The 22,706-nt window shown below is 38.3% G+C and overlaps 2 protein-coding genes across 2 annotated transcripts in view; one reads left to right on the forward strand and one right to left on the reverse strand.

Annotated features, from left to right (window-relative positions):
• Nucleotides 1-858: 858 nt before the first annotated feature.
• On the forward strand, nucleotides 859-15,220 carry rnf32 (ring finger protein 32). The gene is made up of 7 exons (XM_020712662.2): nucleotides 859-978; nucleotides 1,560-1,791; nucleotides 1,877-2,019; nucleotides 3,188-3,345; nucleotides 5,383-5,491; nucleotides 10,787-10,954; nucleotides 13,448-15,220. Exons 1-7 carry the CDS (start codon nucleotides 964-966, stop codon nucleotides 13,676-13,678), a joined length of 1,056 nt encoding a protein of 351 aa, XP_020568321.1. The 5' UTR covers nucleotides 859-963; the 3' UTR covers nucleotides 13,679-15,220.
• lmbr1 (limb development membrane protein 1) overlaps nucleotides 14,511-22,706 on the reverse strand; it is a 35,476-nt gene continuing 27,280 nt past the window's right edge. The window contains exons 13-17 of the mRNA XM_023949893.1: nucleotides 22,430-22,503; nucleotides 22,089-22,179; nucleotides 21,356-21,422; nucleotides 16,949-17,110; nucleotides 14,511-16,591 (exon numbers count right to left, since the gene is read on the reverse strand). Coding sequence (XP_023805661.1) covers nucleotides 16,506-16,591; nucleotides 16,949-17,110; nucleotides 21,356-21,422; nucleotides 22,089-22,179; nucleotides 22,430-22,503 — 480 coding nt within the window. The 3' untranslated portion in view covers nucleotides 14,511-16,505. The remainder of the gene's footprint in view (nucleotides 16,592-16,948; nucleotides 17,111-21,355; nucleotides 21,423-22,088; nucleotides 22,180-22,429; nucleotides 22,504-22,706) is intronic.

Consider the following 22,706-nt stretch of genomic DNA (forward strand, 5'->3'; position numbering starts at 1 on the left):
CTCCCAAATGAGCAATAAAAATACACAAGGAAAAATAAAGTCTAAAGATTGTGATATTTTTTTTCATCTTTAGTGTAAAAATATGACAATCTAAATACGTAAAAAAAAAACTATTTAGAATAACATTCTTTTGGGAGATGTGAGATAACAATATGAGAACAAACAACCAAATAAGTAAAAAGAAATCCTAAATTAAAGAAAATCTTTTGTAAATGTACAAAAATTTACAGGGTGGCAAAATTATTTTTTCTTGGGTTCGGGATGACAAAATCAATAAAACAAGACTAAGCAAAAATAGCACTTATTTCATTAAATTTGATATCAACATATTGGCATTTGGAAAAATCTAAAACGTTTAAAAACAAAAATCATAAGTAGGTTCTTTATTTACATTTACGTTTGTAGAATGTTTTGTATTACTGCACATTTAAAAAAATGGGTTTGTTTGTTGTGGTTAATGAAAATTTTTGCCTGTCATACTTTCTCAAAGCACTTTTTTTTTGCTTTTGTGTTTTTATTAAATCATTTTATAATTTTTTTCATTTCTTTTTTCATTGTGAATTTTAAGTGAAAATGACTGTTCCTTTTCTTTTATTAGTATTTCACACTCCAGTATTACTTTCAAGCTAGTAAATCTAATTAAATAAATTTAACTTACTTAAAAAAAGCACTTAGTATTTTTACTTCCAAAAGAATTAGCAAAAATAGTCTTGTTTTGCTTTTGATTCTGAAACATGTTAGTACAAAATGTAAATACTTATAAAACAGGCAGATGAGATAAAAAAAAAATCTGCATAATTGTTTCCAAATGTTATATTTATGATGGTTTAAGAAGAGGAAAAAAGACCAATCATGGTAGTTCATTCCAGTGGATCAACCAATCAGAGACAAAACAAGTCCCTGTGCTGCAGACTCAAAGGGTGGGGCTTGTAACCTAGCAACATCTCAAACACTGCTGATAGGATGGCAATGCAGAAGGTTTGAAGTTCTTTTTTTAATCTAATTTGTCATGTTTTCAGGTAGAAAACAGTAATAACTTTTCAATTTTGCGTTTTAAGAATACATTGCACCTGTTTTTATGCTTTTTTTTGTCTCAAAACTAGAATAATTGTTCGTAGCACTATATTGCTTTTTAAACACATGTTATCAATTAAATAATTAGCTAATCCCGCAGGATTATAGACAGTAGCATTTTATGATCCTTTAATTATGTATTTCTTTTTTAAAATGTTGTCAAACCTGCAGAGTTTTAGAAAGTGAGCCTTGTTTTTCTAAATTATTTATTGTGGTTAAAGAAGACCATAAGAAAAAATGTTATTAAAGTTTTTTCTTTTTGGCATCACATGCCTTTTTCTTTTCTTTTCGTATTTGATCAAGCTTGTTAAAAGCATTAATCACAACATAAAAGATGACAAAGAAGATTGAGAAGTATCACAACCAACCTTTTGAACTTAGCTTAAAGCAAAAAATGTTCAGTTGCGTTTTATGAATATTTAAAACATGAGGGAAAGGGTTATGATATTTGGTTTGTTGTTTCATTGTGCTCATTTTTTTCACAGAGCTCGATCTATAGAACAAGCAACAACTGGGCGATCACATCAGCCGCTTTTCAAGACCACATAATAAGAAGCCTGTTGAGTGAAGACTTCTCCGTTTCTGATCCTTTATCAAGACACAGCAGAAAGTCAAGAAAACCTCCATCAAGAGAGAAGCTGGAAGATCTAAAGAGAGGAGACGCGCAACAGGAAACTAAACATGTTTTTAAACCTACTCCACCTAATTTAACTTTAGGTAGAAATAACTGGAGATTTTAGACGGCTTTTGTTATTCTACTAAGAATTGTTTATATGTTGTTTTTTTTCTTGATTAATTTTAGCTCAGAAACTGGGTTTGGTGGCCTCCCCGAAAGAAAGACTGACAAAAGGAGATTGGATGGAGGTCAAGAAGAGGTCTTTATTACGGGAGGAATCCGCTCAGCCATGTACGATATGCAGGGAGGAGTTTCGCCTTCAACCGCAGGTAGTTCAAGCATCCTTTTACCTTTTGCTTTTTGCATGCTTTAAAACATCTTCTACTTCTTCTAGAAAACCTGGGTTTCCATAAACACACAGACACATACTCAAATCCTTCCCCAACCCCCCACTTTCCCCCTCTGCAGTTCCTGTATGTTTTAATCTGTGTAGACAACTGTACAAATTTACCCATAGTGCCTTGGAGCTCAACTGTGACCTGATGATGAAGCAATCAGTGTGTTACTGTGAGGGTCATTCAGTTTTTTTTACACCTTTCCGATCTCCTTTTAAGATGCCAATCTTCTCAAGAATGTGGGACTAGAATAGACGGCCTCACAAAGCACAGTTGCCATAGACGCATGTGTAAATATTAGGTTGAGTCCGAGGGGGGGCGAGTTAATTAGAGCCTGCTAACAGGAGAAAGTGACAACAGGGAATCTGTGTTGATTTGGCGTTTTCCTGCAAGCCTCCATATTGTGACACTGCCATTGTGTTATGTTCTTATATTGTGACAGTCAAAATTGCTTACAGCAGCAGCTCTTAGGAGTGGTTGCATTGTCCAAAGTGGCTGTTCTTCAATATGCAGTGTGTTTTACTTAAAAACTAACCGTAAACTGTACTTTTACATTTTTTTGTCTGTCATTTTTCTGCATTGTGATGGATGCAAACCTGCACATTTGCAAGTTGTGACGTTTCTCCCTGAATGATTGTCTGATGGAAAGTGTTGTACAATACAAAAACAATGGAAATTCAGGGTAAAGCTACGATCACACTGGGCATGTGATGCATGTTCATGTTACTGAACGCTTTCACCGTGTGGTGTTCACAGCGGATGAGCAGGGAGGGGCTTCTTTTTACTGTTTACTAGCACACGTCCGCCACCAGCTTGAAGAGGTTTGGTGTGAAATCTTGAAACGATGCAAATCTGAATGAATCCTACTCCATGCCTTTTCTTTCACAGCTCTATTCCGGTTGGATGAAAGACTTGGTGTCCTATAATTCCTGTGCCCGTCCCAGTCCTTGTGTCAGGAAGGGCACTCTGCGTCAAAGTCTTGCCAAACCAAATGTGTGGATCACTTTAAGCTGATTCACTATGGCGACTCCGGAGGAGATATGCCGAAAGGTCAATATTAGCTTAGCAGCTAAACTTGTATATATTTTTTCTCTTGTTGTAGGTGTTGCTGTGTTGCTCCCATGTTTTCCACAGAACATGTCTGCAGGCCTTTGAGAGGTTCTCTGGAAGGAAGCGTTGCCCCGTGTGCAGAAGGGAGCAGTACGAAACACGGGTGATCCACGACGCTGCTCGTCTTTTCAGGCATCAGTGTGCCATCAGGTAATCCCAGACAAAAAAAACCATCCATAAATAGAGTAATTAATAAATAAATGCATATTTAAGGGTAAGTGTGTAACTATTAATAGTGAAGGAGCCACTTGGACCAGTTTCTTAGTGACTAAAACGCAGTGAGATCTGCATATCCCCACTTTATTGTTTAGATAACACTTTTTTGAGGCCATTGAGATATTTATTATATAGAATGTGGCTTTTAAATATTAACATTAACTGAATAACTACAGTGTGTATATTTTTCTTTAGAAAATAAATGTATTTTACTACAGACTTTAAAAAAATAAAACACATCCTGTGTCAAAACAGATTACTTGAATTAAAAATTCAACAAAGCCAAATCAAACAGGAGATTTTCTGTCACTATGACGATGGTGCACCGTCATCTTTTTATTTCATGGCATTAGAGTAGATCCAATTAAAAAAAAGAAAACCTATTTGTGTAAATGCAAATATATATGTTAAAAAATCTACCTCTGAACAGCAACTAAACACTGTTGTGCAGCAGAAGATAAGAAAATGTGCTTTAATATGTTCTTATTGTAATTTAATGTCTGTCAGCAAACTGTTATTTTAATAAACACTGCATTACAAAAACCTAAACAAGTCTAAATAACAAAACTTAACTAACTATCCTATTATTTTTGTTTTTAAAGCCACATGTGGCCTCATGGTACAGATTCTTGTTATAAAATAAGATTCAATTAAAGGAAAGAGTCACATTGATATTCTTGTTAATTTACATGACCGTTATTTGCATTGATCAAATATGATCATTTAATAATAATTTCATTTTAAGTTTTACATGGAACATACACTCTCAAAGCAGCTCCAATTGACTTTGAATGAGGTGATGTTGGAGTCAGTCTGAAGTTTAACTCCTTTTACTGTCCATCCACACATCACTTCATGCGCCTGCAGCTGCTCTGAGTTACAGAGGTCAATCAAACTATGTTCAGGGTCAGCCATATCTATAAACTAGAGTGGGTTGTAGTAAAGCTGCTGTGTGAGGGAGTGATTGTTTTCTTTTTAAAAAGCAACATGTTTTTCATGCTTGTTACACTGCTTATATTTTGAAAAATGTATTACTTGTTTTTTTGGAACTGATAAAATAAAAAACAAATATCATTAACAGAAGTAAAACAATAAATTGCAAAGTTCCAAAAGGGCTTTGGATAAAGTTTGACAACTTATATCGAGTGTAGCCCCTTTTTCTTAATTCAGTCCAAACCTAAGTTTATACAAACAGTATTTTTTCATAAACAAACGCATACACTAAAAACAATTTTGATCTAAAGAAAACATTTAATCAAAAATTACGTAGTAATGAATCATGTTGACTCCATTAATATGTATTTAGAATGCCACATTTTGTAATTGATTTGAATCGTTTTATAAGTTGACCATTTTTAACTGCTACCAGTTTTTACGAAGTGAAAATCTTATTTATGTGAGCGTTTTGCAACGATCATTTAAGATCCACTAAGTTCTGAGGATGAAAATATTGATTATTCATTCAAAAAATATATGTAAATACATTTTTTTGGCAAAAATTGATCCCACACAATGCATTGTGGTCTATATTCGCCAATCTAGTGTGCATCGATGCATACTGTTTTTTCGCTGAGACTTCTGGGAAATTTCTAGGGCACTCGATTTTGGAATTGTAGATTCGGACAGCACTAAAAAATGGCAAACGCAATATATAGTTCACTATAAAGTGAATAGTGAAAGCATTCGGTCATAACCCGAGACACTTATACGCAATCGCTGGAGGCAGCAAGGGTGGAGTGTCTTGCCCAGAGACATGGCGGCGATCGGTTATGGGAGCGGGGATCGAGCCGCCGACCCTTCCATCATTGGTCGACCTGCTCAATCGCCTGACCCACTGCTGCCCCATAATAACAAGAATGCACCACAATAGGCATGAAAAAACATCTGCATTTAGCAGCTTTTCTGATATTTATTTTACATTTGTTGGTTATTTCATTTTAATTTTTGTTTTTAAAATCTGTGTGCATTTAGGATTCAAGCTTACTGGCGTGGTTATTCTGCCCGTAAAAGCTACAGAGAAATCATGAGAACCAAATGTCCAAAAGACAAAAAGCTGAGACGCAGGTTCTTTGAGGACAGGGTGAGTAAAGAGTTTGTAGGATGCTGCGTAATGTTCGTGGACATGTTAGTCATTGTGTGTTTGTATGTTTATGACACTGGAAAAACACTTAATAGACAAAAGAAGAGCTTTGTAAACTGAAAGAATGCATGGCTGGCGCTTTTATAGAAAAAAGTGACCTTCAGTCAATAACAATAGAAAAAGTGGGCGCAGTACATTTGTCATTCCGACCGTGCATCTGATCACTTTGCAAGACCTAATGTCATTTTACCCTGTGATTTATAGATTTATTTATTTTTGGGGGGTCAAATAAAAACCAAGATGCTTCTCAACTTGAGGTTAGGACACCGGTTTCAGGGACTCACCGACCCCACTGCTAACGCATGTGCACACACAGGTTTAAACACACCCCTGACTGCTCTCATTGTCGAGCACCTTTGATGCTTTGTGAATCATACACTGTTTGTCCACTATTGTGGACAAAAGATTTGTGTTTAAGTTTAAACAGTCTGGACATTGTGGTCAACACAACAGCACCATGTGCATGTTTAGGTCTGACTTTCTTTCATCTGTCTGAACTTGTCTGGTGTGTGTGCACAATCCTCACACTGAGGATGAAAGAGGGTGAAGAGGTGAAGAAGCTGAAGTGTTTGAATACCTAATGTGAGTCTTCATTTTGGGATTTGATCTCCTAAAGCTGTTCAACTCGCAACAAATAGAGGAAATATTGACAAATGTCTGACCATCAGTCTCATAAGCAGTCAGTGTTTGGGGTCATTTGACTCCTAAAGCTGTGGTGCTTTTATGGTAATCATAGGAAATGGGAACATTGCCACCTAGTGAACCTTTGATAACCAGAAACTGCACTGGTCAGCACTGCTCAAAACTGTCTTTAATGAATTCTAATCTTAATTTATTTGGTAAATTCATCCACTTAATCTTTTTAACCAATACAAACAGAAATGTAATCATTGAAAGTATATCATAATGGTATTTTTTACTTAACATATATCTTTTTAAGAATTTAAAATTAGTAATATATAACTAAATTTAAAACACAAAGAAAGGAATAAATCTATCAGAACAACAGCTAAAGTTTGATGTTTTGGAGATAAGTGTACGGAAGCAGATTGAGATGATTTGAAGACGATGGAAGAACAGTGAGGATGCTGAGGTTGGAACTACCAGGAAAGAGGCCTCAAGGAAGACCAAAGAGGAGATTCTTGACTGTAGGGAAGAAGGGCATGATGGGAAGAGAGGGTTAGTTTGAGATAAATAATCTCTAAAAGGAGCAGCTGAAAGACAAAAAAGAAATCAGATACACGGCACTGTTTCCACAGGAGCAACAGTCTACATGTAGAAGATATTTGATGAATTGATCAACAACATGTCTGATCACCACCAAAAAAGCTTAATCGTCTGCTTGCCTGGAGTGTTCAGGTGTGAAAATGCTATACTCAGGAGAAATCACATCAGCAGTTATTGTATGGAGAACACATTACTGTCCATCAATCCTGGAGTGCCATAGGAGCCTTCACCAAACAAGTTTTTGTCATTATTCTTAAGTTGAAAAAGATTAATACAAGTGCAACAGATTCAAGAGACTTGGCAGTCTTTCCAGAGGTGAAAGTCCCTGCAAGTTCAGGCTCATCTGGGCTTATAGAAATGACAGGTAAGTTGAAAGGCATCTGTCAAACTCCACACTAACTCCTAGCATTCATTTATCTTTAGAACCTGCTGAATCCCTTTTGGGGCCATGGGGCTGTTGGGTCGCCGGTCCATTGCAAGGCCACACATTCGCACCTATAGGGAAAATTTAGAATTATCAATTAACCTATGAAGCATTTTTTGGACTGTGAGGTGAAAGTTTCTGGAGAAAACCCACAGATGCATGAGGAGAACATGCAAACTCCACACAGAAATGTCCCAGGCGGGATTTGAACCAGGGCCTTTTCCCAGTGAGGTGAGAGCCTTAACCAAAGTACCACAAAGTAGCCTACAGAACTCAGAACGTCCATGTGATTCTAAATCCCCCCTTCAGTCCGAGTCTGTGAGAGATGCTCAAAAGTCCTTTTATTATCAATTCAAGTCAAGCCAAGAGTCCTAAAACAAGTGGTTAAAATGAGTGTTTCTATGTTACAAACTGGTATTAATCTGCTCTTAAAGGACAAATGAAAAAAACAGCAAAAACACAGTTAAATTTTTTTAATTTCCTCTCAAACCTAAAAGTGGTGTGCTGGAGGAAATAGGTAAAAACAAACAAGCTCCAGTTTCTAATCAAGACTACTGGTGGTCAATTCTGAAGCCTCTCCTAGTGAGATTCCATTGGTGTGACACAAGTCCAAGTCTCAATGCCAAGTTCTCATCTTTGGACTCCATGTCCTAGATTGGTCTTGTTTTCTCTTCTAGTTCAGTGATGGTTAAGGTCGATCCTGTATAACCTTGAAAAAGGAAAGAATGGAAGAGTGAAGTTTATTTAAATGTCTGTAAATTTCATCTTACTATAGAAGAGAGGAGTTTGCTTAAAGATCCACTCCTACCATCGTTTGATTTATGTTCAAAGCATTTCTAGTGGTCTTTTAATTAGAATGATTTCATTTTTAACCAAAAATCTCAAAACCTGTGTCGTTTTCTAGAACATAGTTTCTACAGGAGCTCATTAGAAATTCCCCTTTTTGAATTGTGGGTGAGACTGTTGGAGCGGGCTAACCCCACCTCCCCTTCCCGTTGCTCAGTGTTTACACACTCTTCTGCTAGCTTACAGCCTCACACACCCCCAACCTAACATTAGCGGTGCAATAAAAATGGCGAGCAATTTTGGAGCTTTCCACCCGTACAGTTTTGAGTCAGATGCCACCTCGGACGAGTTAAACAAAGACGCACATGGATCTAGTCGTCTACACACAGATGCATCAGGATGGAGCAGCAGCTTGTGGCCCGCCGAGCGTATTTTCTACGTCACAAATATGCCATTTTTCAAACTGCAAGAAATACTCAGAAACGCAATTTTGAGCCTAGATTTCTTTATATATGCCCTTCACCATCAGGAAAAATGCCACAAGAATATGTCAAAAACACAATTCTCATCAGAGGGGTCTATGAGTTTCAGAAATGTAAAAAAACAGAAAAATTTAACCAAATTCACTTGACGACTGAATAACTGTTTACATTCTTCACATTCTGCTCCTCCATCTGAGTTTTGTTCAATAAAGTTTTACTAAACTAGCTTTTAGACCTGGTAAGTTAAAGCAGTCGAGTCGTCTTCAATGTTCTGTGTGCTCAATGTGATAAGTACTGAGACTTAGTGTTTCGGTGTGGAGGTTTGCAATCATGCAAAGTGCTCCAGCGAGGTTTATTAACCATATTGACGTGTGCAGGAGGACTTTACATACAACGTGACACGGTTCAGTGTGACCTTCCCACCCCCCTGTCAGTCTCCAACACCTCCCTCATTTATTAATGAGACACCTTCTCTAATGTGAAGCACCGGGACGTTCGCTGGTGGACCTTCTTGCCGTAGCGGCTTTAAATTTTAGTTGCGTGATTCTGTGGCTGTGGGTGGTATGACATTGTCTCATATCTTTTGTCACAATGACGGTGATCTTCAAGAGCGGCACAACACCGCACTGACAGGTCTGATTGACGCAATATTTCAAGGGAAAAAACGTATTTGCTTAGCTGACTGTAATGCAAACAGGCGTGTTGGTGCTAAGCTGAGACCTGTATGCGTTGCAGAAGTGTATTCTTTCAGTTTTCCTCATCATAGCAGCAGGCTATAAAGCAGCTTTGTATCTTGAAGCCATGGGTGTTCCCTGGAAAAGACACCTGCATATCAGGTCAGCTCGAGCATATTCTTCGGCGGAGATTGGAGTTTTTGCCCCCTTTTGAAGGTCCAACCCTGAGTCAACACATTAGGGAAGACGGTACCGACATGGAGATGGATTGCTGTGAGATAACAGCTCTGCGTCCACCTCCATACTTCTGTGTTGCTTCTAATCCAGACCCACCGTGCAACGAGTCAAAGGTCACCTGAGGCTCTACTCACCCGAACAGACGTCCAGCCACATAAAACCTTCCTTCTGAGTTAACACCTTGTTTGATTAGTGATAGAAGTTTGATTGTAAAAGGTTTCTGATGTCTTTATCACAGACTAAGTGGAGGGTTTTAGTTTTGAGAGTGTTTTTTTATGTGTAAAAGAAAAAAACAAAAGCATCTTCTCAAACAGAACCCAACATGGCTCACTGATGTCACTTTTTAATATGTGTTGACAAATCTGTTGTTTTTAACTCTCCGGCTTACAACACAAGTATTTCACAGCTGCAGCAGAATTAACAATAAAGCACGCTTACTCTGTAAGAATATATAGTCACTAACTTTCTGTACTATGACTTCATTTCAAGTGTATTCACAATAGTGGTTTTATAATAGTTTTCCTTAGCAAATTGCTGTTAATATATTTTTTATCACACATTTATTCCCATTTCATGCACTATTTTATACAAGAAAAAATGTTAGAATTCCATAACATACACTTTTTTAAATTAAACTATGTTTTTTTTTCTATCCATGAGATATTTGTAGTTTCCATGCCAATTTATCCTTATTTTTAAAGTTTCAATGGCCTTCTTGATTAATTTTTATATCTTTTGTTGCCTAGCAACAGCTGCTGTAATTAGCAGAGGACAGATAACGGGAACAGCAGAAAAATGAAACTTTGTTGTTGAAAGAGTTGTTGAAGTGTTGAAGCTAGTAAGTTTGCTGACTTTATTTGAGCCATGTGACATCACCTGAACAAAAGAGGACATGTTTGTGTGTACTGCAAAATCTCCTTCTTGAAAAAAGTAGGTAGACTCTTGTGTCAAGAAAATGGGCTTTCATGGAAGAAAAATAATCTTATCAAGACATTTTTTAATAGCAAATACTCTTAAGATTGAATTTTTTCCTATAATAAGAATTCTTGGTGGTTCTTGCCCCATTGGCACATTTTTCTTTTGCTTATTTAAAGAAAGTGTTTTTTTTAATTTAAGATTTTTTTTTTCCATTTATTTTTTAAAGGGGCTGTTTTTGCAGTGCGATGCATTTGGAGCAGAGCAGGTGTCAGTGTTTGGTGTTTTCACATTTCCCCCCACAATCTCTTTTTTCCCATTAATTTTCTGTTAGTGGGAGCCGTGATTGCATCGATCTGGCTGTTGAACAAGAGCTCCCTGTCAGCATGCCCCAGCCATTGCAACGCACACACACACCGTTCTCTATTGTGCATCTGAAGGCAGCATTTGCATTATTTGTGCCTCAAATGTGATTATTTTTTTAATTTAGTTGCAGGAGCTGAATGACAGCTTTGTCCGACACTGTCACACCGACACGAAGGATTTTCTGAGAGATATCGACCGCTCACTGTCATCAAGCAGACGAGTGTTTCAGCAGCTGGAGAAAAAGCGACCCTCCAAACCGCAGGAGAACAACTGGGACCAAATAAAGACACAGGTCTGAAAGGAGAGCCAGTCGTCCATTTGTGCCATTTCAACAAAGCCCCGTAAAAATGTCTAATCCTGGTCTGATTCCTCTTTCCGCCTTGCCTTCCTCTTGACATGCTGAAGCTTGCAAGGAAACAACAGCATCACAGCTGCTATATAGAAAGTGCATTTCTCTCCAGAGGTGATCATTCACTTTACCAAGTGAATGTCAAAAATATGTAAGGTTGGGCTAATAATCCTTTTGCTGAAAAAAAATATGAGCAATTCTAATAATGCACGACATGCTTTTCATTGCTTGGACTGCTGCTGAGGAGATGAAAAGACATTTAAGACTTTCAGCCCCATTGTTGCCTTTCAGTGAGTTTTTCATCAAGGGGTAGGTTGTGTGCAAAGGTGTCTTTTATTTTTGTGTCCTTATCTGCTGTGAAAAGGTTCAGCTGAATGGAGGAGTGGTACAGCCTTGAAATGAATTACAGTGAATTCAAAATGCCTTTCACATTTTTCCAAACTCTATAAGGTGGAGTTCTGCTTCGTAATAAAAGTTTATTAGCAGGAGACATTGGTCGGTAAATGGAAGTTGGTAAACTGCAGCTGAGTTGCGTTTATAAGGATCAATCATTATCCTCTTTTGAAGTTTTTAAAATTATGTGTCACTTGATAAGGAGAATGCTGGAATTACACCATCAGAAATGTTTAAAAGCATTCACATTTTAAAGTCCCACTCCAATGACAGTTGTGTTTTTGTGGCACTTTCTGATGGCCAAGGACAAACAGCGCTTAGCATAAATGAGTACACCCCACTACATTTGGCAGAAAACCTTTAGTGTCCTTTCAGAATCAACATTTTCTGGTAAACACCATACTAAAAAATATACCTGCAAAGGTGAGCCATTGATTGCAAACAAGGTATGTTAATTTGTACACACAAAGAAGGGATTTTCCTAACAAATTAATTCAAGCCCATGTTGCAAAAATGAGTACACCCCAGTCACAGTCTAGAAGAAAAGCCAAACTTAGGACAACAAAATTCTAATTAACAGGCTGTCAACCACAGGTGAGTCGAATGATTCATTTAAGAGGTGTCCAGCACGCAGGTGACCATAAAAGGGCATTTCCTGACAATGAAAAGCCTTTCCTGTTTCATGCTGTCAGCAATGGCGTCCCATGGAAAAGAAATGTGTCAAAGCTTTACATATCAGTCAAAATACTACAGCAAAAGTGATCCAAAACTTTAAGAAAGATGGAAGTGCAAACATCTTACAGAGACGTCCAGGCCATCCACGGAAGCTAACACCTCAACAGGAGCATCTTCTGATGAGAAAATCGCCATGCAAGTTCACTGCAGTTAGCTAAAGTGGTAGAAAGCCAAAATGACTGTTTCCCATGACACCATACAGCTCACACTGCAGAGGAATGGCGTGCATGGTTATCGTCCAAAGGAAGGATGCCTCTCCTAAAGCCAATGCACAAAAAAGCACACCTAGAATTCCCTAGGGCCCATGCTGAAAAAGATGAAGACTTCTGGGACTCTATACTCTGGAGTGATGAGACAAAGATCCCCCATTTTGGAGCTAAGGGTTTTAAAACTGTATGGTGTCGCAAAGGTGAGGAATTCAAAGACAAATGCACAGTGCCTACAGTGAAACATGGTGGTGGAGGTTATTCTTGAAGAATGAAAGAAGAGAGTTGTTGCAATATGTTGCCAACTTGTTCATTCCATGCCTAGAAGACTTGATGCTGTTCTTAAAAATCACGGTGCTCATACAAAATACTAGATGTGGTAGTTTTTGTTTCAGGGTGTGTTCATTTTTGCTTCAACCAATTTAAGTAAACTGAAGATTATTTGATCTAAGTTAGATTATTAACCCATAATTTTATGTTATGGAGTTAAATATGCATTCAAAAAAACTCAACCTTGTGGAAAGTTTGGAAATTTTTCTTCTCTTCATTGAGCTACTGATTAAATTAGTACTTTTTATAGGAGGTGTACTCATTTATGCTGAGCACTGCATTTCTGGGTATTTCGTTATGTAAATCTTTGAGAATCAGGTGTGGGCCACAAGCTCCCTGCTCTGCTCCATTCTGATAAATCCGCTTGTGGACATTAGATCCATGTGGGCCATTGTTTTCCTCGTCTAAGCTGGCATCTGGCTCAAAATTGTATGACTGGATAGCTCCGATGCTGCTTGCCGTTTTTGTTGCACCGGTAATGTTAGGGTTGGGGTGTGAGGGGCTGTGAGCCAGCAGGAGAGTTTAAATGGAGAGCTCTCAGCAACAGGGAAAGCCACCCTATCAGTCCGGCCCACAACTCTGAGGCGAATTTCTTATGAACTCCAGCCGCTTTGCAGAAACTATGTCCTAGAAAACAGTGATTTTGGCAGAAAAAAAAAGACTTAATTCTAATTAAAAGACCACTGGGAACGCTATGAAAGTGGATCAAAAGATGATTTGTCTTTAAACTGATTCTTGTACAAATGAACTAAGTTTACGCCATGTTTTTCAGGTTTTCCAGAGAGGAGTGCGGGACTGCCCTATCTGTCTGACTGCACTGTGGGACACCAGCTTCCCAAGAGCTTCTGGTATTTCCGCCCATCTACACCCGCGGCCCACGCTTCTCCTGTCCTGTTCCCACCTTTTCCACCAGTTTTGTTTGGAGGCTTTTGAAGCCTTCATAGCAGACAGAAGACCAACATGTCCCCTGTGCAGATCTCCATACCACAAAAAGCTCATTTAGGATTTCCTTTGTAGACAAAGATTTACATTTTTTTAAAATAACTACCTTACCATTCTTTTCCAAGTGAATTAACCTGCTTAATATCCTGCAGACTAGGGATGTAAAGGATACAGATGGGTATCAAAAAAAATCAATAAAAATAGTAAGAGTAGTAGCAGTATCAGTTTGTCTTCCTATTGTGTCTGTCTTTAACTTTTTATGTACATGTGATGTAAACACTAAGATGTCCAATCAAAAGCTCGCTTCTACCAAGTCAGGCCAATTGATTTTATATAACATCCTTTTTGACACCTCAAACAATACCTGAATAAATTAATAACACTTTTTAACGACAAGGAACAAAACAGTCTCTAAGACCCCAAATGGCAGGTTTTTAATGTTTGAATCTGTTATGTAAAATACATTTTTGTTTTATTGCTTAAAATAAAAAGAGTATCTATGTCAAAAGGGATTTTCATTTACAGTTTTTATTGCCAAAATGCCTCAAAGTTAGTTGAATCTTTTATGCATCGATCGGTGGACCATGTATTGAGATGCGTATTGAATCGTGAGGGGGAAAAATACACACCCCTACTGCAGACACTTAAAGGAATAAAAGTCAATAAATTTGTAATTTGCTTCAGTTTTTCTTTGTGATAAAATTTGAGGTTGATTTCTAACGTCATTTAGGCGATCACTGAATTTTTGTCTTCCTCATATTTAAAAGATAAACAAATGGATACCACTTGGTTTTAAAAGCTAGAGTGAAGTTTAGAAGCTTAGAAATGTGCAACTCTCTCATTTAACCGTTACAAAAGAGATTGCTGTCACCCATCCCATAATGCCACACTAATAAATGCCTACTTTTTATTTGCAAACACACAAACATCAAAAACATTTCAGAAACAATTAAAAAAATACCTTCATTATACATGTATGAAAAAATGACATGCAGTTTTACAGACAGAAGACAGAAATAAAAGCTTCAGGTGGAGCTTGGAGTTCACTGGACCCCACCACCCGCTCACAAATACACATCAACGCTCCACAGAACACCAAAAAGGATTTCTTTTAAATGATCCATTTTTTTTTCCAGATTACAAAGAATTTCTTTGTCTTTAAGCACAATTATTGTGGAATATTTTGAGTTTAGGGCAGTTTAACTCATCCAGAAGACATGGAAGCCCTTCGACTTTAGTTACCAGATTACAGCTCTAACTCCTTGAAGAATCACTCCCCCTGATTTTTTTTATTATTATTTAAATATTTATTTAGGTGCTAATGAATCGGGTGAAGGCATAACACAAAATACCATAAGGTGCACTCACTTATGACATCTTAAAAAAAATTTGAAATGGTATGAGACAAACCTTAATAAGGACTTTTTTTTTTTTTTTAAAGACTCCAGTTTTTTTGACAGAAAATGCAGACAGATTTAATGTAAAACATTTAAAAGTGTATGCAAGTTTGGTTTTTCTTCCTTTTTCAGCCCTAGAAACGCATCTCTTCAGTCACGGTTAAAACACACACGACAAACTGGCTAATAACTGAGAAAAACAGAACTCAAAAAGTGACCTCCAGCTCATTTCAGATTCAAGCGGTAGGAAGATGATCACAGTGGAAGCATCAAGAAAACGTAGATGTGCATAAACTTTACAGGTGAACAAACTGTTGAGAGGTTTGTCTTTAAGGCATTCAAGGCGGTTCTGAATGTGTAAAGGAAGATGATGCCGCGAGACCCCAACTTGAAAAGGGGCCTGAGTCACCAAGTTTTAGTTTTTTTTTAAGCTGGCTCTAATGGTGAATGTTTCTGACATTATGAAGACCTTTGCACACTTGCATAAGATTTTGGTGGTTTGTGTTGCAGAAAAACAAACCCTCCAATGCATTCGCACACTAACAAAGACAAACTGGAGGTATGAAAACAGCATATTTACATGTAAATCCATTTTACAAACGTAACAACGCTCTGCGCCCGGTCAGTTTTTCTGGGACAACCCAACGTGTAATGACATTTACAAAATACTACTAAAAACAGGAATATCATATCACCCTTCAAATAAAATGACATTTTCATTTAAACATACTTGCATAAAACCAGATTAAAACCTGAATTCTCAGAAGAACCTCATTTTGAGGTCCACCAATTAAAATGCCAACAAAATGTACATTTCTTATAGATATTTAATTTGATTTTCATCAATGGATATGAATGTATATTACAAAATGTCTCGATTTTAATCGAAAACAAAAACATTTTTTTCACATTTTAAACACCAAACATTCAAAATAATGCACAGTCATCCCGCCTGAATCCATTTCAGACAGAAAAATGACATCTGAATAGACTGATTGTAATGGTGTATTTAGGTTCCACAGCACAGAAACAGATTAAGACTTAAGACGGTAAACCAAGCAGAGAGGAGATTCATTTCTTTTGCTGATGACTGCCACAGCGGTGTAAACATTTCAAAATAAAACCAGCTGACGATGGCGAGGAGACGCGTGCCTCTGAAGCAGGGGATGGGTGGTCTGGAAGTCACAGTCGTGGGTTGAGGTCAGCATCAAGGTGACTGCAGTGACAGTCTGTTTCACTCCTCGGTCTCGGCGCCGGCTAACTTCCATCAGAGACGCAGAGGATGGAATGTCACGAAGCTAAATTGCTCTCAGCTTCCACCTGAAGCAACAGTTAAAACTGCCTCCATTTCTTGTTTTTTTTTTTTTTTTCTTTAAAGATTTCTTCCAATGCTTTTCAGCAGTTTGGCGCTACAGTCAAAATCTCCCTTTGGCTTTACTAATGTGTGTGTGCGTGCGAGAAGTGCAAGACGGCGAGGATCTCTCGGCCCTTTCACAGAGTTTTCTGATGCCCATTGGCCGAGAGCTTCCCTGATTCAGGGTCCGTGGGGCTGTATGACAGTTGCAGTTTATCCAGACCTGGACAATAGGAGACGAGACAGAAAAATCTCATTAAGATTCAGTCTTTCATTTAGACAGATGTACTGATGTTTTTTTCCCTCTTTTCTGTGCCTTTGTCTGACATTTCTATCCCTGTCCCTGACTTCAGGGGCAGCACTAAACCACTACAAGCCACAAAACAAAATCTAACTCCAAACATCTCTAAAGAGAGGAAGGGAAGCTCCTCAAGCTTCAGATCATATTTAATGGAGCTGAAATTGGGAGGAAATTAGGTAAAAATGTGTTAATGCCAGAAATAATTCAACACACAAACTACATTAAAGGTGTCAGATACCAAGGAAGTTTTAAGGAATCAAAAAGAAACAAAAAAATTACCCAAGGCTTTTAGGAGCTCCTCTCGTATCGCAGAGGTGAATTTCCTCACAAGACAAAGAGTCGTCACGACAGCAAACAGCAGGTTGTATGAAAGGACGATGTAAAAGTTTCCCAGCCAATTGAATCTCCCGAAGTCTCCCAAAAGATCAAACCTAGTCATACCTGTGAAGAGAAGAAGAGTGATGAGGCAAGAAATCAGGCTTCAGACGGTTTAGCCAATTCTGTGAGAGTCATTTCCCTTCATGAAAAAGAAAAAATCCAACCAAAAATGTGTTTTGTTACAAATATCCATCCAGCTTTAAAGTCCAATCATCTTTTGAGCTATTTTCTCAGCGTTCCTAGTGGTTTTTTAATTATAATTATACCATGGTCCGGTTGAACTCTATTCTGATTGGCTGCTGGGTGTGCATTAAAACCTGATAACCGCACGGTGAAAAAAGAAGTTCCGGTCACCTAGCTTGAATGTTTCGTATCACTGCGCCGGCTTCTTTTGCTTCATCATCTGGACAAAAACAAGCAGTAAGAGGTGAACTTTCTCTCTGAACTGCTGCTTTATTCAACCCATCGGATAGATCAGCATATATCTATATCTATATCTATATCTATATCTATATGTGATGCGACGTCCGCTTTTTGTCAGAAAAGCAATCCAAATCGGGGGAAAAAAGAACGAATTAAGGACTAAAAACTGCTTAATGTGTATTGCTTTTGTGAGTGACCATGGTATAAGCGGGTTAATGGCCTTCGAAGTGTGTTTTAGTACTTTTTAACGCGCTTTGCGTTGGACGGTTCAGGCTTCGACCGCGTGCGTTAAAAAGTGATAACGAAAATATGATTTAACAAATGTATACTTGCATAATAATTGCTTTATTTGCAGAATAAAATGAATATAAATAAGGCTTTAAATCCTCTTTAGTTTCCATGATTTCTAACCGTTTCACTCTGTCAGACCGTCTATGCAGACGTCACAATAAAATTAACTGAAGAAGGCCCGAGTCTCTGGACACTACTTCACAATCTCTTCCGTCAATTACATTGAGCTATCAATTCAGTGTCTGCAGAGACGTCTTTCCAGCCGCAGTAAGCAGTTTGGCAAGCATCAGGGACCTTTAACAAAATTGCCTGTGAAGAGTCAGGAACAGAAATGAAGGAGACCCCAGTCGATACAGCTATCCACTTAAGTCTGCCCAAATTTGTTTCTAATGCCAAAGGTTTTGATCTTGATTTGGCAATTTGTGAGAATTTAATTGGAGGTTTAAAAAAAAAAAAAATCTTCCAAATGTCACAGGCATATTAAACAGCTGGCAGCAAGCAATGAACGTCCTCAAAGTGCTCTTTATCTGATCAATGGAGGAGAACATGATGTTTGATCCTGGTTTTTTAGGAAAGTTTATCATCTGTTCCAAGTTTGTGCTGTTGACTTAATGCTCAAATTAGATGCAATTCCACAGCCCAAACTTGATTGCATTTTTTTTAAACGTAATATTTTATATCTAATAAATGTACTATCAGGTGGCAGTGGGTCAGGACCTGGATTTAACTGAGCAAACCGGTCCAAGACTTTTTTAGAACTTTAAAACTACTGATGCGTTTCAGACAATGACTGTATACAGGAACTGGACTGAGTGGCCCCTCCGCCTGCCAGTCCAAATACGAAGAATCCACTGGCTCCAAGAAGCCAAAATCCCATAAACTTCTCCTGAAATAAAAAACAGCTCTTACTGAGTCATTCCATTTGTCAGGATAACCACTCTTGTTCTGATACTTGTTTGTTAACATGTTCCTGCTGATCCTAAAATTTTTTCATGATATTTCATGATAAGTTATTCAAGTTTTAAACTGACCAATCAGAAGCCTCAATAAAAGTAGGAGGTGCCTGCTGACCCCATGTGGAATATTCAAATTTTTCACAGATTCTCCAGAGCCCGCTTTTAAGTGGTGAGGGTGTAGACTTCTAACAAGCTCACTCCTGATTGGCGAGAGTGGTTGCCATAGAAACTTTGACTCAGACTGACCGGACCACTGCTTCCTTACAAGGCGTATCATGATTCTAGAGCGAAAAAACCGAGCCATGTGTTACACCAAAAAACCAAATTGTGTGGAAAGTGAAATGTTGCATCCTTAATGCATACATTCTGTTTACGTACATTAAAATGGTCAAACATTTGTTGTGCTAAATTTAAAAAGTATTTATTTATTGTTACATTACATGACACCAGTATGAGCCAACTGAAAGTTTTTTCTCAATCGTTACTCGCTTATAAGCAAATAAAAAAAAAATATTTTTCTAAATATTAAACAAAACGGTGGCCCAAAAATCGAAGGTCAAACCGATTCACGGGGAAAGTGAATCGTTGCATCTCTACTGTTTACTGATGATGTCTGGCTTCAACATGGTGGTGTTCCATTTAAAAAAAAAAAAACTCTTTGATTGGAGCCAGAAGTCATTAATTTTCCCTGGGTGGGGGTCAAACTCGGTCCTGTTCTCATTTACAGTCAGTAGTCTTGGTCTATGAATTTAGAACTTTGTGTTCTTTGTTCCGCAGCCAGCGTTTGCATTTGTGTGGTTTGGTGACCCATTCTCGTGTATTATTTTCTATTTTCTATTCTTCTTCTCAAACTAATTTTCAAAACGAAAAAATCTGAAAAATTCTTGTTTCACACTGTGTATATAATATAAGGCTATAAAGGATAAGAATCAAAGCAATATAGTCTCCAAAGAGGTTACTTTTCATCTGAACTTCACAGCCTTTTGGGGCACTGGTTGGAATAAAATTTTTTCTTTTTAACTATTAAATGAAGCTGTTCAGTGTGCTAAAGTTTCTTACAGTTTCTCATTTTTCCCCCCTCATCTTCTCACACACAAATCCCATCAACACTCAAAACCCTCTCTTGTCTCTTTCTGTCACACTCGACTCTCATATCTTTTTTTTTTTGTTGCTTTTCTAGGAGGCCCTTTCTCTTCACTGCTGTCTCATGCATCTATTCCTTTCATTTATTCAGCGTCACAAAGCAGAACCTGTTGATATTTTGTAAAGCTCCCAGTGACTCACAACATGCTTGCTCTGTCTCATTCCTGCACTCTGTTGGCTCTTCTCACACTCAAGAGTAGCACTATTTAAACAGCTGGGCTCTGCACTCCGCATGTTTATCAGAGCCATTGTGATTGAACCGCCGCTGTCATTTTTCCACTTTCTGTCTGATGTCACTACGGGAAATTGAAGGAGAATTCAACTGAGATGACCTGATGGTGACAGTTCTGAGATGCAGCCTTTGCACTCAAGTGTTTGGCAAAGAGGCATTTGACATTAATGGCTTCATAGAGTGTCAAAGCAGCGACATTGAAAAATACTAGTTCATTTTCCGTGAATGTTCTTTGTAGCTTCATTTAAATGTGTTTGTAACTGAAGCGAGAGATGAAAATCATCAGTTAAGGTTACTGCCAAATAATTGTACATAAATAAGTGTAAATAATTATATTATTTGTTTCACATTATAAAAAATTCATTTTTTTTCTCTAAAGTTCATCCAAATCATAACATTTTTGAGCTAAGATTTTAAAATTAAAATTTGAACATTAATTAAAAGTGCGTTAATTGGGAGCCAGTTTAGCTCGTGCTGGTTTGCGGCGCCTTCCATCCGTGAAACCAGAGTTCGACTCCGGGCTGCTCCCTGTTCCCTTCTCTACCTCTGCCGGTTCCAAGCCCGGTTTGAGAAGGTTGCGTCAGGAAGGGCATCCGGCGTAAAACATTGCCAAATTTACCATGCGACTTGTTCGCTGTGGCGACCCCTGATGGGAGAAGCCGAAAGTGGAAGAAGAATTAAAAGTGCGTTAATTCTTACACTGCACACTTCGCAGGCCATTATCCCACTTATACCATGGTCACTTACAAAAGAAATAAACATTCAAACAGTTTATTCTTGTTATTTTTTCTGTTAGGATCTCTTTTTTTTTCCACAAAAAGCAGACCATTTGTTACATGTGACCTTCATTCTCGAGTGCAGCAGCAAAGGAAAGCGATATATATGCTGGCCGTCATGATGGGTTAAATAAAGCATCAGCTCAGAGAGAGAGTTCACCTCTTACCACTTGTTTTTGTTCAGATGATGAAGCAAAAGTTTGTTTTAAAGAAGCCTTCGCAGTAACATAGAGCATTTAGGCCACGTGACCGGAGTTTCTTTTTAGGCGTGCGGTTATCACTGAGCATTATCACTCTTTAATCCACACCCAGCAGCCAATCAGAATCAAGAATTCACCTGGACCATGGTATATTCAACATTAACCAAAGTGGACTGGGCTGAAGCATCATGCTTATCAAAGCCCATCCAAAGATGAAATATACATCTTTAATTCCATCTTTTGTAGAATGTAAAGAATGTAAAATATCCCAGCATAGTAAGACTCACCCAAAGTTCTGGACATCACAGGTAGGGCTGAACTCAGAACCAAGATGGACACACAGCAACCAATTATCTAAAAGTAGGATTTATAAAAAAGAAAAAGAAAAAATGGCTTATTTCAGATTTCAGTTTCAATAAAATAATTGATATTTTAATGGAGACTCCCAGGGACTGAGAAAAATAATAACTCCAAGCAGTGAATGTGTGATGTGCACAACTGTTACCACATAAAATAATTACAGGCAGTGAAGCTGCTCATTACAAGGTTCTTTCTATTATCCCCTCAAATCCTTTCACTGGGGCGTCATGGCTAGTTAACAAGCTGCACCACTCCCAAACTCATTATCAAGTGAAAAGGTGCCACTATGGGCTGAACAGGACACACATCTTTTACCCCCTCCCTCCTCGCCTCCCCCTCCCACACTCAATTCTCCCTCTGATGTGCAAGAAAGGAGCATGCACTTTGTCAGTGTTGACGCAAGCCACAAACAAATATTGGACAGATCAACTAAAGCCATTGAAGGGCCCCGGGGAAAACATTAGTGAGCTGTAGGAGCTCTGAATTCAGATGAGGAGGTGCTGGAGAACTAGACAAAAGGGGCAAAAAAAGGAAGATAAAAAAAAAAGAGGAAATGGATTAAATGGGGGGAGGGGGGCAATCACATCAGCACCTTAGGAGCAGTTTCAGCATTCTTTCCCCTGCTTTAGCACACACCCTGTCCTTACATCCCATCTTTACCGTTGTCATGGTTGTGTCATCCTTCCGGGGAGTGAGTCCTTCAAAGACGCGTAGGCTGTAGAAGCCGACTACAGAAGACACCATCAAGTAACTGTTTAGCAAACCAATCAAGGACCGAAAACACTTTGCAGCCGTCAGAGTTTCATTGAGCAACCATGTCCTGGAACCTAACCTTTTCAGCTTCAATAAAAGGTGACGAAATACCAAAACGTGCTTTCCGGAATGGTGTCCGGCTGAGCTATACCCCCCCCGAGTAAACAAAGCTGCCTCCACAATGTTGCTCTTGCTCGTGGAGCATGCTACTCTGGCCACAGACAAAGGACAGGACACTTTAAGGATACAACATGAGGATGATCTCCAGCACGGCCTGAGCCACTCCAAAGGTGGACAAAGAAGCGTTTCCAATTCCCCGATCCTGAAAGATGGAGACACAAATGTAATTTATCACAATAAATCCCCAAACATTAATCATAATTTTTTTTGAAGTCACAAGAAATATGAAAAGAAATGTCGGTGCTGTGTGCAGCTGCAACTACAGACATCCAACAAAGAATTTTCGCCACTTGGAAGACAGAATTAAATGGACTAAGTAATGAATGGAAAGAGATGAAAGAGGCT

The sequence above is a fragment of the Oryzias latipes genome, chromosome 20, assembly GCF_002234675.1.
Source record: "Oryzias latipes chromosome 20, ASM223467v1".
NCBI lineage: Eukaryota > Metazoa > Chordata > Actinopteri > Beloniformes > Adrianichthyidae > Oryzias > Oryzias latipes.

Excerpts from the sequence above, each read along its gene's own strand:
- rnf32 (XM_020712662.2), top strand. Across the intron at positions 1,792-1,876 it reads TCCACCTAATTTAACTTTAG|CTCAGAAACTGGGTTTGGTG; the intron begins GTAGAAATAACT and ends GATTAATTTTAG. Across the intron at positions 3,346-5,382 it reads AGGCATCAGTGTGCCATCAG|GATTCAAGCTTACTGGCGTG; the intron begins GTAATCCCAGAC and ends GTGTGCATTTAG.